Source organism: Python bivittatus, unplaced genomic scaffold, assembly GCF_059951505.1.
Source record: "Python bivittatus isolate LINGU-HERP-01145 unplaced genomic scaffold, Pbiv_v1 ctg000440_np1212, whole genome shotgun sequence".
Lineage (NCBI taxonomy): Eukaryota > Metazoa > Chordata > Lepidosauria > Squamata > Pythonidae > Python > Python bivittatus.
This window is the reverse complement of record NW_028277063.1, coordinates 2,783,069-2,799,860: the sequence shown is the minus strand read 5'-3', so window position 1 is coordinate 2,799,860 and position 16,792 is coordinate 2,783,069. Positions and strand designations below refer to the sequence as shown.

Here is a 16,792-nt window from a genome sequence, read left to right as displayed (position 1 = left end):
AAAAGACTGGGGGAAAGAAGATTTGGGGACTGGCTGTGCCCATCTTACTGGCTCAATGGACTGTGTGTACCCAGCCACTGTGGTTAAAGCAAGTTGCTGTGCGAACTCATCCAACCTCATCCATTAAATTAGTAAATCATGGTTCTGTTAACAATAAGCTAGCATGCTATGTGAATAGCGCCAGTGCTGGGGTCAGGTGTCTGTGGTTTCCCATTACTAGAAAAAATGTGATACAAACTGAGTTACCTACAAATTTACTTAACAAAATACCTGGGAAATGGATAGTTTGGGTTGAAGTTCTATACTTACTAGCCTGGGCACAACTTCCATGGAATCAAATTGGCCTTACTTCTGACTCTTTATTTTATGTTGGTATAGAATATAATTTTGCAATACATGGCCCTTCATGTAGCTGTTACAACCCACACATTTTAATTATGACTGTATTTTCAATTGGGTATAAACTTATTTTAAAAATATATGGGGAAAAGATTTAAGTAAATAAAAATAAAACAATTCCTTACATTATGCCAATGAAGTAAACTGGTATGTGTATGTCTGTGTTTAAAGGGAGTTTAGGAAAATGTCTCCCCAAAACTTGTATTTTTGGCAAATATCCAAAGCTAAAATAAAAATTTCTTGACATCCTACTTCATAAATCCAAGCAATTTAGAAAAAATAATTTATATCAAACACTATAAATTTACATATAAACCTGACTGAAAAGCTATGTAAAAAGAACTGAACCACCTTAAAAAAAAAAAATCAAATGCCTTTCTGGCTACCTGTGTGTTGCTACCCAACATATTTCCAACCCAAATCCTCTTGTCAATTTAGATGCCTTTCTGTTAATTGAAGTGAAACAGTTGTGTTCCATTTTTAAAGGAATTTAAAAAGCTCTATAAACTCATTAAGACAAAATTCATTCTTAATTCTGCATTTACTCACTATACACAACATAGACATTTTAAAATGTCCATGGTGGATTCTCAGCTATTTTCCTTATGCACTGCAAACGGACGTTATTTGCGATGTCACCAGTCTCATGATGCAAAATGTATCCAGAACTCCAATTTCAATCTGTATCCTCAAATTTTTCCAGGACACCTTCATCTCACCTCACCTCACCTCACCATCCTCTTGAGGATGTTTCTAAATTGTTTCTAAACATGGTCCTCGCAATACAAATCAGATTTGTCTAATTTGTCTAATTTAAGAATAAGGTGACGTAAAAGAAATTTATTCTCTGGGGTGTCATGTAAAATTTTCCACACTAACAATATCATCTAAAGCTGCTCCCACACGCAGAAGAGGTCTTGAGCAAATAAAGGATGCTCTGATTTGCTGGGAGAAAACAGGCCAAATCTGGAAGAACAATAAAAGCTCTTTCTCTCTGCAACAGAGGACAAGAGAAGTCTGTACCAGGATCACCTTGATATATCTGGTTGAGCAATGGCAGCTTTCTTTTGTCTTTTACACAGGACAGCAAGATTCAAAAGCATCTGCCATTGCTTACTTTAGATACTTACTTTCTTTTTGCCTTCATTAGTTTAAGAATCATAAACCTAGTTATTCTGTGCTAGTTCCAACAGTATACTCACATTGTTTGAAGGAAAGTCCTCTTACATCAACTTGTAACACAACCTGGCATAGCACAAACAATATTCAAATTCTTTTCTTTTAATGTTTGTTTAGTCTGTACATCATAAATCAGACACTTTTAAAATGATTGCTTGGCTTAAAACACAAACACACTCCCATTCCCCCACCCCTGACTGAGAAATACACGCTGTACAGTTCCCAAGGGGTACAATGAGGGAGGAGGGGGCAGGTTATCAATTCAGGCCCATCAGCTGTGTGGACAATGATGGGGTCCTATACATATTTTAGTACACATTATCATAGGGACATAAACCTTGGCATCAAAAGAACTGCGCTTCCTGCACTCTGGCCAATGGGAAAGGGGGGAGGGGTATTAAAAAGAAGTATTTATATAGAAATGTATGTATTTATATATCTGTATTAATATAAAAAGTCATTAGCTAACATGATTGCAATGGGTTGGGTCCTATCAGTGGCACACTCTTCATTCTGAGTTTGCAATTGTCACTAGTTAGGGGATGTTCAAGTCCTGTCTTAAAGACATCCATCTCCCTCTGTGGGATGAGGAAGGAGAGTATAGGACAACAATACCAGTCACAGAACTATAGAGTCCATGTTCCTCAAAGAACAGGAGGGCTGAAGAAGTTCTGAGAAGATGGCTGTGTATCAGGTGGCATCTCAAAAGAAAAATCAGGTCTGATGCCAACAAAAGATGGAATATCTTCCCTGTCCTCTGCTTCATAGTTCCAGTATACAGCAGACAAAGCAGAGTGGACGGTGGGCATCTGTAGGATATCCAGCATCCTAGTGATGTACATTCAGGACTAACAATCCATCCAAGAACATAAGCAAGGCAGAAGAGTATATTGGAAAAGATGGTTGACCACTCTTGATCACATACCCCAAATCAATTGGTTCTTCAAAAGAACTCAATTTCCCAACCACAATTAAAAGCCAGACTATTTCATCTCAACAACCCACCATTCCCTTAAAAGCTCTTCCCACATAACTCTGTCCAAGGAATATTGTCTTCTAGCCCCTTACTCTCAACCTGACTAGACTCCTCATACCTTCTACATAAACTGGAGGTTCTAGGTAGTTTGTCAGTAATACATTTTGGGGTGCATGACTTGCACCAGCTAACAAGTTCAACCACAACAGAGGACAGAGATTTGGACAAACCAAATGGTTCCTAGGATGAAGAATGGGTGCAAATAACTCTGACAATAACAATAATCAGATATGCCCCAGTAGCAAACACTCTGCCCATCCATCTTTAAGTATTTAGTTTGCTAGAAAAATAGAAAAGGTAGCTATTTTGCACTCTTAGCTTCTTCTCTTCATTTGTCAAGTATACATTGAAAGAGTGAATGTATTTCCACTTTTGCTGTTTTCCAAACATTCAGATTGCCAAGTACAGGAGGAAGAATACAGGGTGTTAAGGTCAATTAATTCCTTTTAAGTGAGATCATAAAAATAAACATACTTGGATGACTGTACTGTCTCCTGACTAGGAAACAGGCCACCATTCTGAATTAAGAAGCAAGACCTAGCCAAATATATTTGCACCAATTCTGTGACTGGAGCAAGCATTCCAGAGTCATAATTAATTATGAAATTTGTGTCCTACATTCTAGGCCTGCAATTTTTTCCTTTAGAAATCCTGTATCCTTGAGAAAAAGGCATATATTTAGCGATTTTGGAACATAGTATGTTTTTGATCAACTTGTTTCTCCGCTTTATATTCCATTGTCCATTTGGGAAGCTATTATGAAGCCAGTCAACAGGAACATCACCTATTGATTAGTCATTGTGAACTCACTTTTTCCCCAAGATGAAGAAATGGGTAGCATTAACCAATAATAGCCTTTCCTGTAAGAACAAATTACCAGTTTGGGGAGCTGTCAATGGGGCTTCTGTGGAATTAATGTACAATGTAGAAATACCTAATCCTACAAAGCAGATACAGTACACATGAGGAGGGAAACTAATATTAAATTCAGTTCTACTTGCAAATTACGAAGTCAGGGAAGAAAAATTCTAAATGGGGAAAAACGGTTTCTGTAAAAGACAGGCAGAGTTATTGCCACCACCACAGAATAGTTCACTGAATTTCAGCTACAAGTTCAGACCTTTAACAATTAAGTAGAAAGATAAAACAAGAAAAGGAACATCCAGTTTCAATCACTTCTGGAGACAGAGGAGGAGCCAGTATATTTCAGACAGAAACATTAATCTAACTGGGCTGACTCAAGTGGACCACGTGATTTGCCCCCTCTGTGCTGACCCAATAGGAAAATTGTTTAAGGCTGGAAAACATTTTTAACCTTCTTCCCATCTCCTTTCTCATTTGTTGTACTCTTCATCATACTTCTAGCCTTTTTTAATAATTGGCCACCAGATGCTGCAGCACTTCCTCTAAGAAAGCATTTATAATGGTGCCTCTCTCCCCCGAAATACACCATTATCCACCACTACCCCTCCCCCTCCCCCACATGCTCACTGAGCATGGACAGTGGTTAACTGTTGCTAATGCAGTCCAAGACTTCTGGGGGATTGGGGAAGGCTGCCTTGAGAAATACCTGCACTCAGTAAAGTCCAATTCTATTCTCTACTGCTCAAAAACCCTTTGGCAACTTTCTCCCTTCTAGGCACTGGACAACCAAATTTAAACAATACATCTTTGGATCCTTATATTCACTGATTGCCACTCACCAATTTGGGAACTATGGATGTGAGCAAGTGGGTAGTAGACCAAAAGCAGCAAGGAGCTTTGGTGCAGCCATCTGATAAGAGATATGCTCTCACTCTGCTGGAGTGGAAATGCTGCAATGACTTTCTACTTTCTACTATACTATACATATGTCAGCTTGGTTTACAAACCGGGAAGGAAGTGGGAATTACCTGTGTGGTGTCCACTGTACACAAGGGAGCATGTTTTTAGAACTCTTTGGTTGCATCTAGCATAGTGTTTCTCAACCTTGGCCACTTTAAGATGTCTGGACTACAACTTCCATAATTCCACACATCTTAAAGTAGCCAAGGTTGAGAAACACTGATCTAGCAAGTTAGTTTCCCCTCCAGTCTATTTAAATGTGTGCTGTAACTTCTACAATTTGCTGAAGGGGGATAGGGAAGGGAAGGAGAGAGGGTGCTGGGGAAAGCCAGAGAGTTTGCAAGGATCTTTTTATTCATGCTTTGTCAGTATTCTCCACTTTGGGTGCAGCGAGGGTCCACTCAGACTGAGGTCAAATATGTACACCACGGGGCTGTGCATTTCTTCAGATTTGATTATGATAAGGTGCTTCTGAGTGTTTGGGTCATGAACACAGCACCTGTTGGTGACTTTTAAACAGACATCTCCAGCAATCACACAATTCCTGATGCTGCGTTTGTGCTTTGAAGAACCTTTTTGGAATCAAACCTGAAGCACTGTACAACTCTAGTAACCATGGAATTTCAAGGCCAGGGCAGTTAGCTCAATGAACTGTGTGGATGTACAATGTGTTGCTAGGAAAGGGATGGGCTTCTGGATCAAACCGGGGAATGCCGGAGAGCAGCTGAGCAGCCAAAGCAATGTGCAATCCTGGTTGGCATGTAGATCCCCCCCGCCCCCATTAAGTTTATTTCTCTCACACACAGTTTCATAACCAGCTTTCAGTGGTGAGCAGAGGGGAAGGCTATAACATTAGCAAATGTACTCATTCAGCTCTCATTCCAGATCCACACTCCACTTTAGAGCTCAGAGTAAGGTATTATTCACATATGAGTTCATCTATATTAAGCCCAATAGTGTGATAGACTAGGGAAGAATTCTACAATGTTGAGCACAAAAAAGAGAACCCAAGGGGGAGGGGGCCTAGGCTACTTTTCTATTTCCTCTCTACTCCTGATGGGCCAACTTCAATATTCAGAAAACCACACAATACAATTATCCTGGGATTTTGTTTCTTCAGGGGTGTATATGGGAAAAATGACAATTCCAGATGCTTTTTAACATTCAGTGCTCCCTAAATATGGAAAGTGGCATGCCAGAGAGACTTGGCTAGAAACCTTCTGGGCTTGAGATTTTTTTTTTTTTTTGGTAAGTAGAGTTTTTGTGATCCTGCTGCTGCATCATGAATTGCTACTGTTCTAGAGGCAGGAATATAGTAGAAATGTTATGGCACAACAGCATTTAGACATCTTGTGCCACACACTAGACAATTCAAGCAGACTCCTTTAATTTTCTATTGTCCACAGCTATGTCTCACTACCTCCAAGGTCTTAGAAAACTGAGAACTAGCCTATTTTCTTTATACATATGAAGAAAGGACACTAATTAAAGTCTTTCCCTTAGAATGCAAGCAAGGCTTGCCTAGTACAGATTAGATGGTTGGGTTTACAGAAAATATTGGTGGACATTCCTCAAGTGCTGTATCATGGTCTTTCCTGTCTCATTCCCAAACTGAATGAATGAATTGGCTCTAACATTTCTTTCTAGGTAAAAGGAATTGCAGGAAGCACCATCGCTTTTTGTAAATTGGAATGCAGGGTGGTTTCTGCTCCATTCCAGAATGTAGGCTTCAAATGAAAAAAATGTCATTCCACCATAACCTTATTTGTTCCCATTTGCTTAGAAACAGGAAGAAACTTCCATCCCCCAACACTGTAGCCATGCTTGACAGGCAAAGGTCACTTCTATGATTGCTATCTCCATCTCCCTTTCCCCAGGCAATTAGTTAAGAAATCCAGAGTGGACAAGAAACTATGTTAGACAGCAGAAATCTAGCAGGTAACAGGCGGCTACCTCTTGTTATGCACCCTACCTTTACAATTCATCCTTGCTTCTACCTGGCTTGTCCTGCTCATGACCTTATGGTTTGTTGACTCTTCCCAAATTAGTGCCCAATTGGAGCATCTCACTGCTAACAAGGACATCTTATTTTTCTATACATGGAACTCCCTTGCCATCATGGCTCACAGGAACCTGGAACTAGCTTCCCATCCTACAGTACCAAGATATGGACCGCCCATCCTTTCTGCTGCTACTACTCCAACATTAGGGCTGTTCCTTATGGGCCCCCATGGCAGCAAAGCGCTCCATCTTGTGAATGTGGCGGTGCTTTTTCAGGCCGTAAGTGTTGGAGAACGCTTCCCCGCAGGTGCTGCACTTGAAGGGCCGTCCTCCCTGATGGGCCTGGAGGTGTTTGCTGAAATACTTGGGGTCTTTGAAGAGCTTGAGGCATGCTCCACATCTTAATTCACGCTTAGCATCATGGGAGCGTTGGTGACGCAGAATGGATGACAGGTAGAAGAAGCTCTTGGAGCAGCGGTCACAGCGGTAGACTTTCTCGCCCAGGTGTACCCGCTGGTGTTCCAGAAGGTTGCTACGGTAGCGGAAGGTCTTGCCACAAGTAGGGCAACGCTGAGGCCGGGCAACCACATGAAGACGCTGGTGTTCTGCCAGACTGGATGACTGGGCAAAGCGCTTGTTGCAGAGGGCACATTTGTAAGCACGCTCACCAGTGTGAACCACTTTGTGTTGACGCAGGTACCACGAGCGCAGAAAGCCACGCCCACAAACAGCACAGCGGTATGGGCGCTCTTCGGTGTGACAGCGCTGGTGACGCATGAGAAGGGCAGCCTCCCAGAAGCGCTTGCCACAGACTGGGCAAGAGAAGTGCCGCTTCTGCAAGTGTGTGCGACGATGCAACAGCAGGTCATAGGCTCCAGCAAAACTCTGTCCACAGACTGAGCAGGCCAATGTGCGACGCACCAGATGCACGTACTTGTGGGTCACAAGTCCCAGGAAATGCTTGAAGGTCTGGCCACAGATAGAACAGGAGAAACGTTCTCCACTTGGTAAGGTAGGGTGGTGATCTTCGTAAGATGCCAGGTTGTCACCACTAGCTAGCCCATTCTCTAGTGGGGCGACAGCTGCTGCTGTTTCATCTGGTGGTAGAAGTCGCTCAGGAGCAGCTTGGTGGACAAGTTTGTGCCACATGAGATTCTCAATGAAACCAAAACATTTGCCACAGACATCACAAGGGTATGGCTTCTCAGCCACATGGACCTCTTTGTGGCTCATGACATGAAAAAGATCAGGAAAGCGCTCTCCACAGTCAGAACAGCCATAAGTTAGTCCCTCGGGAGGTGGAGGCAGAGAAGGCCCCATGGGAGTCAGTGAGGGCCCCATGGGTGGTAAAGAGCAAGGTAGCTGTAACCGGTGAATCTGTTTGTGCCGAGTTAAGCTTTGCGGGTAACCAAAAACCTTCCCACATATCTCACATTTATACGGCCTCTCTCGAGTATGCACCACGTGATGCTTGCTGAGATGGAAAGATTCACGGAAACGCTTCCCACACACTGCACACTGGTGAGGTTTCTCACCTGTGTGTATCCGCTCGTGTCGCTTTAGCGTCTCCCGTCGCCCAAAGCCACGGCCACAGATCCCACAGCAGAAATTCTTGCCTGCTGCTGTCCCCACTAGCAATGGGTGGGCACCCAAGAGACCATATGATGCTGGCTTGGTGTCTCCCTCAGATCCTGTGCCTTGTGGGTCTTGTGGAAGGAGGTAGGCCCCTGGTGGCAGATAAGGCAAAGTATTGGTGCCATCCTTGGGCAGCTGGGCACCCTCATGTTGGAGCTGCCGATGACGTAGTAGATTCTGGGGAGCCACATAGCCCTTGCCACAAATGTCACATTTGTACTCAGGGCGTGGAGGTAAAGTTCCAGGAGGAGCATGAGTTGCCTGGTGCTTAAGCAGGTAGGAGGCATCCCGGAATTCCTTGCCACAAACTCCACACTGCACTCGCAAGAGGTCTGAGTGTGTCCGCACATGTCGTTTTAAGCTTTCACGGCGATTAAAGCTCTTCTGGCAGACGGAGCATGAGAATGGCTTTTCACCAGTATGGATAATCTGATGCTGGTGCAGGTGGCTTGGCTTTTTAAACACCTTCCAGCAGAGAGAGCAGGTAAAAGGGCCTTCGGCTTGAGCTATGGCAGCACTGAGGGCAGATGCGGCTGTTCCTCCGGATGGTGCAGGTACTGCCTGAGGGTTGCCACTTTGGGTAGAAGGCTGAGCTGCTCCCTCAGCACCAGGTGCTGCTGTTGTGCTGGCGGCGGCGGCAGCGGCGGCTGCAGCCGCTGCATTTGCAGCAGCTACATTGGCAGCCGCTGCGTTGGCAGCTGCTGCATTGGCAGCAGCAGTAGCATCCTCAGTGTCTTTGTGACAACGGCGGTGCCGGATGAGACTGGAGATATGGTTATAGGTACGGCCACAGGTGGTGCATTCATATGGCCGCTCGCCTGTATGCACCAACATGTGTTGCACAAGATGTGACGATTGCTTAAATGACTTCTGGCACACACCACATGGGAAGCGCCGATCGATGAAATATTTCAGTCGCCGGAAATAGTTCTTATCATCCTTGCCTGCTTGACTGTCAGGAGTTACTGTGGCTGCAGCTGGCGGTGGAGCCTGCCCACGTTTCAGGCTGCTGAAGAGATGCTGGTGGCCAGAAAGGTCTACTATGCCCCACTGAGGAGTGTTGTAAGCTGCAGCAGCAGCAGCAGCAGCTGCTGTACTATCAAAGAGAGGCTGGCCTGCTGTTGGCACCACTGCTGGAGTACTGTACGGTGGTTGCTGCTGCTGCTGCTGCTGTGGGGGTGGAGGGGGTGCAGGGCCCCCCGGTTCAGCTTTCTTGACTTGAACGGTACCAGATGAGGTGGCTGAGGAAGAAGAGGAGGACGGGCCCTCAGCTTTGGGCTTAGGCGTGCCAATGGTGGCAGGGACACGGTCAAAGTGAGCAGGTGGAGCAGCTGTCGGTGGCTGGGCATATTCGTACTGTGGCTGCGGGCAAGGGAGGGCAGCGACAGCTTTGGCGTGTTCATGGTTATAGGCCTCCATAGGTTCAAAGCGCTGGTGGTTCAGGAACTCCAAGAAGTCAAAAGGGTAGCTCTGGAAATGCACACCCTCATCGCTTGCTGCATTGGTTTCCATCTCCACCCGGGAGGGGGCACGGCCTAGAGAAAGGGGAGAAAGAGTATAGCAATATATATCCACATCCATATCAGCAACCTCCACAGTGGTTTGTTGTGTTTTCCTAAGAAAATTCGATATCTGTTATGTCCCATACAAATAATGGGGAATGCAAAATTATAAACATGTGTATCTGTTAAAAAGATTACCATTGGATTATATTGCTGATACTCATTTATATAGTGTTGTGACTTTTATTGTTTGTTTGTACTATGCTTAGATATGAGTGCACACTAAAATTCCAAAGTTAAAAAAAAAAACTAAAATACTAACAATGAAATAAAAGACTTGTTAGAAAACATTAGCTGAAGAAACATTATAACAGAAATTCCTGTTGCACCTAACAACTAAAACAAATATCATCACACAACTTTCATGGATCCAACTTGTGAAGTTAATTTTACCATATAATGTTTTACACCTCACAAGATACTTCATTGGTTTGCTGTGAAAAATTAATCCAACTACTCCACTTGAAAATGAAGAAATAAATATCTTCATAATTATTGCTCTTCCTCTTCTTTTCCAAGTTCATATAAAAGACTAGAATGTTAGTCTATTTAACTTCTATCTTGAAGAATTATATTTTAACAATATTCTAATCCATCTGATTTCAGTAAAGAACTACACTTTAGATGTGGCCTCAGGTAGTTTGTCTCCCCAAAGGTCTTGCTTAGTTGCCAGGAATGATGGGAATAGCAGTCCAAAAACATCTGGAATACTATATGCTGCCCACTCATGAAGCAGAAGTTTAATATAAGTAATGCACTGGACAAACCATTCAATGGCAGTCATGGAAACCTGGCAAAGATGCAGAGGAGGCTCATTTCAGAGAGTTCAGAAACCTATGCCTCCCATTTCCCACAGTGGCTGTCTACAGTACATTCTACAAAATATCTTTGTACCACCCTGTAATAGAGAAACAAAGAGAACAGCAATCCTACACATGGAGTGCCATGAATGTTGCCCTTCCATTTTAAAAAGCTGAAATATATTTATTTGATTTGCATTTACAGTATTTCAAGACATACTTCAGGAGGCATTTCTGAGAGATCTACCATTCCAGCAAGTTTATTAGCAACATATGTCTTTGAACTAAAGGTTCTTTATATCACCTGTCAAATGATTTCTGTGACAACTAACCATGATCATAAATGAATACAATCAATTATATGAAAATATTGTATTTGCCTATGGGGAGGACAGAAAAACCTTGCCTTTTCAAGATATATTCCTATTAAAGCAGCTTTGCCCAATATGGCATCTTCAAATGTGCTGGATTATGAAATCAAAATCCAGCATAATTTGGTGGGGTACCACCTAGAGAGAGTGGAGGACTGGGACAACAATCCAAGACAAAGGAATCCCATAAAGATACTGTACAGCCTAGGTGTGCATTCAAGACTATCAAAACTGCAGGAAATACAAACTACTGTTTGATCAAGTGGGCTATACAATACTTCGTATTTGTTTTCAAAATAGCACTTCAGCAAGCACAGTATCTATCTGCAACTCTTTAAAAGCAGTCACCTCATTTCCAGGAATTACATGACAGCTGCAGATGGCAGCCATGCAAATCTGGGAAAGGCGCAGATAAGTTCTATGTTCATGCTTCTAAGCACTTTCTCCAAGTTATTTCCAAAATGTTGCACAGCCTTAATGTGAACCTTACCAATTGCTGCATTCATCCATGTACTGAATGGCATATAGTTATTTCTTACATTTCTGACCTAGTACATATATGTCATAAATGATTCCCTTGCTTCATGCAGGGAATATATTATGTTTAATATACTGTAGTAAGTTCAGTTTGGTAAATCACCACCATCTCCAGTCATGTTTGTTAGCATTCAGTAAATGAACATGATGAAACACAACACAGTAATTATACATGAAAACCTTGTGTGTGATTTATAGGGTGTATGCACATAAAGAAGTCATGGCCTGCAGCGGCATCCTCACACATATCTGTGTCCTCTCCATGTACACATACTGATATGCTGCACTTCTTCATATATGTAGAAGAACAACATACTTTTATATGTGTGCCTGCATCTAGTGGCATGGATGGAAGTTGTCACATGCAGTGATTTACATGTGGCTTTCATGCTTTCTCCTATTCATGAACAGCTTAATCTGTGAGCTAGATGGAGATCTCTGCCCAAAGAAAGGGGGCCAGGCAATACAATAGGATAGGTTACACAACCCAATGAAAAATCAGAGTAAAAAAACAGAAGCTCTGTGTAGATTATCTAGTTTGCCTTGCCTGATGAATTCACCTTCAATACTTCTTTCAGTTAATTGTGCAGGGTTCCATTTTAAACTTTAGTTTAAACTTTGCTGTAAGTTGTGTTCAGTGCCTATACAAATAGAAAGGAGAGCTATAAATGTTAATAATAAATAAAAGTTAGGTCTCAGGAAATAAGGTTCCCAAATTATCACTCTTTCTTTGCCCTTTTCAGCACTCCATTAAAAACAAAAGTTTTGGAAATGTTGTCACCCAGTTCCATCCCACTTTATCACCATGGATGAATTAATCCTATTTTTTTCCTATTTCAGCAAATGTACTGAGGTATAATGCAACCAGTGAAAGTGTGGGAATCAGTCCCTAGCATTCTCAGATAGAAGAATATGTCACAGCAAAGAGTGAGCAAAGGCCAGTTTTCTGAAAGGGAGTGGAGTGTTCTACCACAGACTTCTATATTTAATGTCAACAAAGAAGCTGTACTAAACACAGAAAAAGCATAATGCCTAATATTGTGCTATATACAAATACTGATATTAGTAACAGTGCAGTATAGTGGTTAAGGAATTGGACTGACATTGGGTTCAAATTCAGCCACAGCCAAACTCACTAGATGACTCTGGGCCTATCTCTCAGCTCAACCTACTTCACAGGGTTGTTGTTGTGGGGGGGAAATAGGAGGAGGGAGTGCCAAGCATACCTGATCTTCTGATCAAAAGGTGGTGTATAAATTAAATAAATTATGTGATACCTCATTAGGAAGAATTCAGGTTTATAGTACATAGGCCCAGTGAATGTACATAAGTTGGTCTGGGAACAACAAACTAGTAAGAAAAAGATGTCAGGGAGGTCAACAAAAGTGTTAATAAAGTTACACCAGGACAGTCTGAATGTGGCTAGAGAGCCTTACTGAATTTAAGCAAGAGATGAAAAGAGCTGAGGGCTCTTGAAAACAATAGAGCTGCAACAGCAGAACATGGAGGTCAACTTAAGGTTAAACAGAGTGAGGGATGTGAACTAGGGCTCCTCAATATTTGAACTGCGGTCTGGGTAAAAATCAAGAATTATTACTTCAATTTTTTATTTTACACTTTTCCTTTGATTGTTGGCAGTTAAATAACATATACTTCATTGCTAGCTTCTCTTTGAATAACTAAAATAATCATGATTTCACTTCACTGGCTGGACTTACCCATTAAATACCACACTTAAAAAGCAGCATGAGGAGATAACACTTTTTTTTTTCCTATGGCAAAATATATTTTTAAAACAAGGAAGTATTTTAAATTCTTCACTATAGATCAATTCAAACTGAGTCAACACTATTTTGCAAAACAGAGACATCTGTTTGAGGTTATGAAAGTGTAATGTAGGTAACAAGTAAATGAAGAGTAATTCAGCTAACAATACCCTCAGATGCATTTTGCATCCTGCAAAAAAAGCATACACACTGAGGAGGAAATTAATGCTGTTTGGAGCCAGAGAGAAACAAATTTCCAGTGATGAATGCTGTACTCCTTATTTCTCCTGCTGAGCTGTATAAGTAAAAAAAAAAAAAAAAAAGCATATCAACGAAATCAATATTGTTTTTATAAATGAACAAACAGGTAGTTTGGAGATTTTCAATGCAAAATTGCATCAACTTTTGTTACAGAAACACCTGAGGTAAAACAACTTAAAGCAATCTCTTCCTAAAATGCTGCAGAGCTATTGCTTATAATAGGTATATTAAAGTCTAGGAAAGTTGGCTTTAGAAGTACACATAGCCTAGAACACCAAACAGAAAATGGGTGAAAGGAATGCAATGAATATTTGGCATATTTTAGCTAAAAAAGTAAATGAGAACATCTTGCATATAGCAATGCAAGACAGAGCCAGTCTAGTTAGTCAGAGAAAACAAATATTTTGCAGTGTGGAATTATGTACCTTCCTGACACTAATAAGCTATATAAGAAAGAAAGAAATGTACAGTCTGTTATAAAGCAGGCAGAAGAAATATGGAATGTCCTTTCCAGTAACATAGATAAGTTGGCAAGGGAAAATAAAGGCTAACAGCAGAGTACTGCAGAGTCTTGTGGGCTGACTGAAAGGTATATCCTCCTGCAACCTGTTACTGAACTATCTAAACTGGGGAGGTGCAGTTAAACCCTGGTATCTTTAGTTATCCTTGTGAAGGATGCTTATCTGAATCCCTGAAGAGCCAACACCATTGTAGAAACAGGAAACCCTTCTTAGTCTTGTTGCCTTCAATTATACTAAGTGCAAATTCATTCATTCCCAGGAACCATGACATTTATGGGAGTTGCAGCCCAATACATCTAAGCACTAAGATGGAGATAGTAGTTATAGACCAAAGTAATTTGTTAGAACAAAGATCCAATTAGATATGAGGCACCATCCTACATTCCTAGAAATTTTAAAGAGTATGCAAACAATTTTAAAAAAGGGGGGGGGGAGGAGGTGAGATAAGGTTTGAGGTAAGCAGCAAAATTGCAAATTTCTGGGTAAAAAAAGAGACTTAACAATATGTTACAGGCTGGATGAAGGGATCAAGCTAGGTTTATGGAAAAGGTTTCTTTTATGGAAAATATGGAATCTAGCTATCCTTTCGATGTCTACAGCGCACCGCCCCTACATGACTCTGGGTGGCTTCAAGGATGAAATGGGAGAAGGATAGTTGTTTACTGGGCTATAGGGTGGCAGAGTTCGGAACTGATTTAGGGGCAGAAATCAAGATAATGGATTATAACACAACTTTCGGGGGCCGGTGGGGAGAGAAAACGGCAAGGCGTGGGTTTCGGTTCGGGGCCAGCTATCAAAATACAAGACGGAGAATAGGGAGAAGACGGGAAAAGCGCGCCAGGCTCGTGGTAAGAGACGGAGCACGGCGACACAGGAAAGCAGCGTGTGCTGGAGGGAGAGGTGAGTCGGGATCGCAAAATAGCCGGGGTGGGGCTGGTCAAGGGAGCGGAAGTTAACCAAAAGCCGCGCGCTGCGGTGTATCTGTGCGAGGGTTTTTCTCGGCTTCGGGATCAGGTATTTGGGGGGGGCGATCTAGGGGGCAGAGTGGGGTCCATGGTGGCACTCACCGGTGTGTGGCGCTGCCCCAGCCTCCTCCGCGCCCCAGGCAGGGGCTGGTCCTTGGGTAGCAAGATTGGAGCGGGGGATGCCCCCTGGCCCTTCCCTTACCCCCAGGATATGCGGGGGGCGTTTCTGCTCCCTCACGGGTGGGGGCAGGGGGGCACTGCCAGGCTGCAACTCACACAGGCCCGGCCGGAACCGGAAGTTTCCCTCCCCAAGCAAGAGCACCGTTTCCTGCTCCCCCCTCGTACCCACAGGCCTCTGCGAATTCTGTTCCTTTCCCCCCCACCTCCTCCAGCCTCGTTTCCCAGAGCCCCTCGCGCTTGCCCACTTGCCCTCCCCCATGCCTGTGAGTGGTCGCGAGAGCTGGAGTGTCTTCCCCGTCGCCTTCCACTTTTTTTTTCTTTTGCAATGGAATGCACTGTAAGGAGGGTAGCGCGAGACAGGGGCGCACGTGCAGAGCAGAAAGCCTTGTAGCCCGGTTAGCGTTGTCAATGGGTCCGTGCACACGCGTTTAAGTTGCTGGCCTTGCTTCTGGGCCTTAAAATAGATTGACAGGCAGAACTTCAATAGGTACAGCTTTTTTTCATGGCACAGAGATGAAGGTATGGGTGAATGCTAGGTTGTAAATCTATCTTGAGGATAGCTGCTCCTAAGATTACGGGGTTGTGCTATAGAGCATTAAATTGCTATGAGCACGACTGTTTCAGCTTGTGTCCGAGTCATTGAGAGATGTGTATCATCTTAATACCGTCATTTTCTTATTATAATTATTTCCTGATAAATACTGTTAACAACAGTTTACCCAACTCTCCAAATAGGCTGGACTAATTACATCCTTCCCTGTTGGCACAGCTAAAAGATATGATAAAAGCAATGGGAAATGTAATCAAAATATTTAGAGAGCAATAGGTTGGGAAAGACTACACAGTAAATACAATGGGTTGTGTAGCACATGACACAACTCAGCAGAGCAGTGTTTCTTAAAGTGTGGTCTAAGGACCCCTGGGGATCCCACACAACCCTCTCAGGAGTCCGCAGAATCAAAACTATTTGCCAGCCTATGTTGAAAAATAATACAATATTAAAATCCTGTCAATCATGAGAAGCAGTAGTGGCAGCGAATGCATCAATTTTAATTTTTAATACAGTAAATGCCAGTAAGTATAACCTATACAAACAAAAGCTCTTTTGGGGTCCTCCATCATTTTTAAAAGTGGGAATGGGTCCCGAGAGAAAAAACTTTAAGAAATATTGCAGTAGAGTGTAGAATGTCCTGTAAAGTGATAAGATATATAAAATGTATTTATCCTCAATTGTAGCGCCTACTCTTCAGTGTCCCCATTCAAACTGAGGAGCCAATTCTTTATTTGGTAAGTTGGGTAGAGAAACCATAATTCCAAAATATCAACTCCCCATCTATTCGATGGACATCAGTTAAACAAATACATATATCTGCTGCCAGCTATTATGACTGTAAGTATCCCCAAAACAGCATGGGACCAAGGAGGAGCAAATGGCATAGATGTGGACACACATTTCAGCCATGTATAACTGGAGAGTAGTTCTGTTACGTTTCCCTCAGTACTTGTCACAATAGAAAATGAAATGAAATAGAAGGGCTTATGTCAGGGGCTGCACTTTACTACTGTACATATATTAATATAATATCCTTGCTTTAGAAATGACTATAATTGTAAGCACGGACAAGAGTTAGCAGTTGCTTGATAAGTCCTTAAGGTCTTATGTTTTACCTTGTTGAATTAAACAGTATGCTGTGTATAAGTATACCTACCCTGTTCATTAGTCTCAGGGGAGTAATCACTACCCATTACTATGCC

At 42.5% G+C, this 16,792-nt stretch overlaps 1 protein-coding gene across 1 annotated transcript; it reads right to left on the bottom strand.

Moving 5' to 3' along the window:
* Positions 1-1,694: 1,694 nt before the first annotated feature.
* Positions 1,695-15,443, bottom strand: ZNF865 (zinc finger protein 865). Its single transcript, XM_007443489.3, has 2 exons — positions 14,960-15,443; positions 1,695-9,609 (listed from the first exon to the last, which is right to left on the bottom strand). Exons 1-2 carry the CDS (start codon positions 15,294-15,296, stop codon positions 6,644-6,646), a joined length of 3,303 nt encoding a protein of 1,100 aa, XP_007443551.2. The 5' UTR covers positions 15,297-15,443; the 3' UTR covers positions 1,695-6,643.
* Between the last annotated feature and the right edge of the window lie 1,349 nt (positions 15,444-16,792).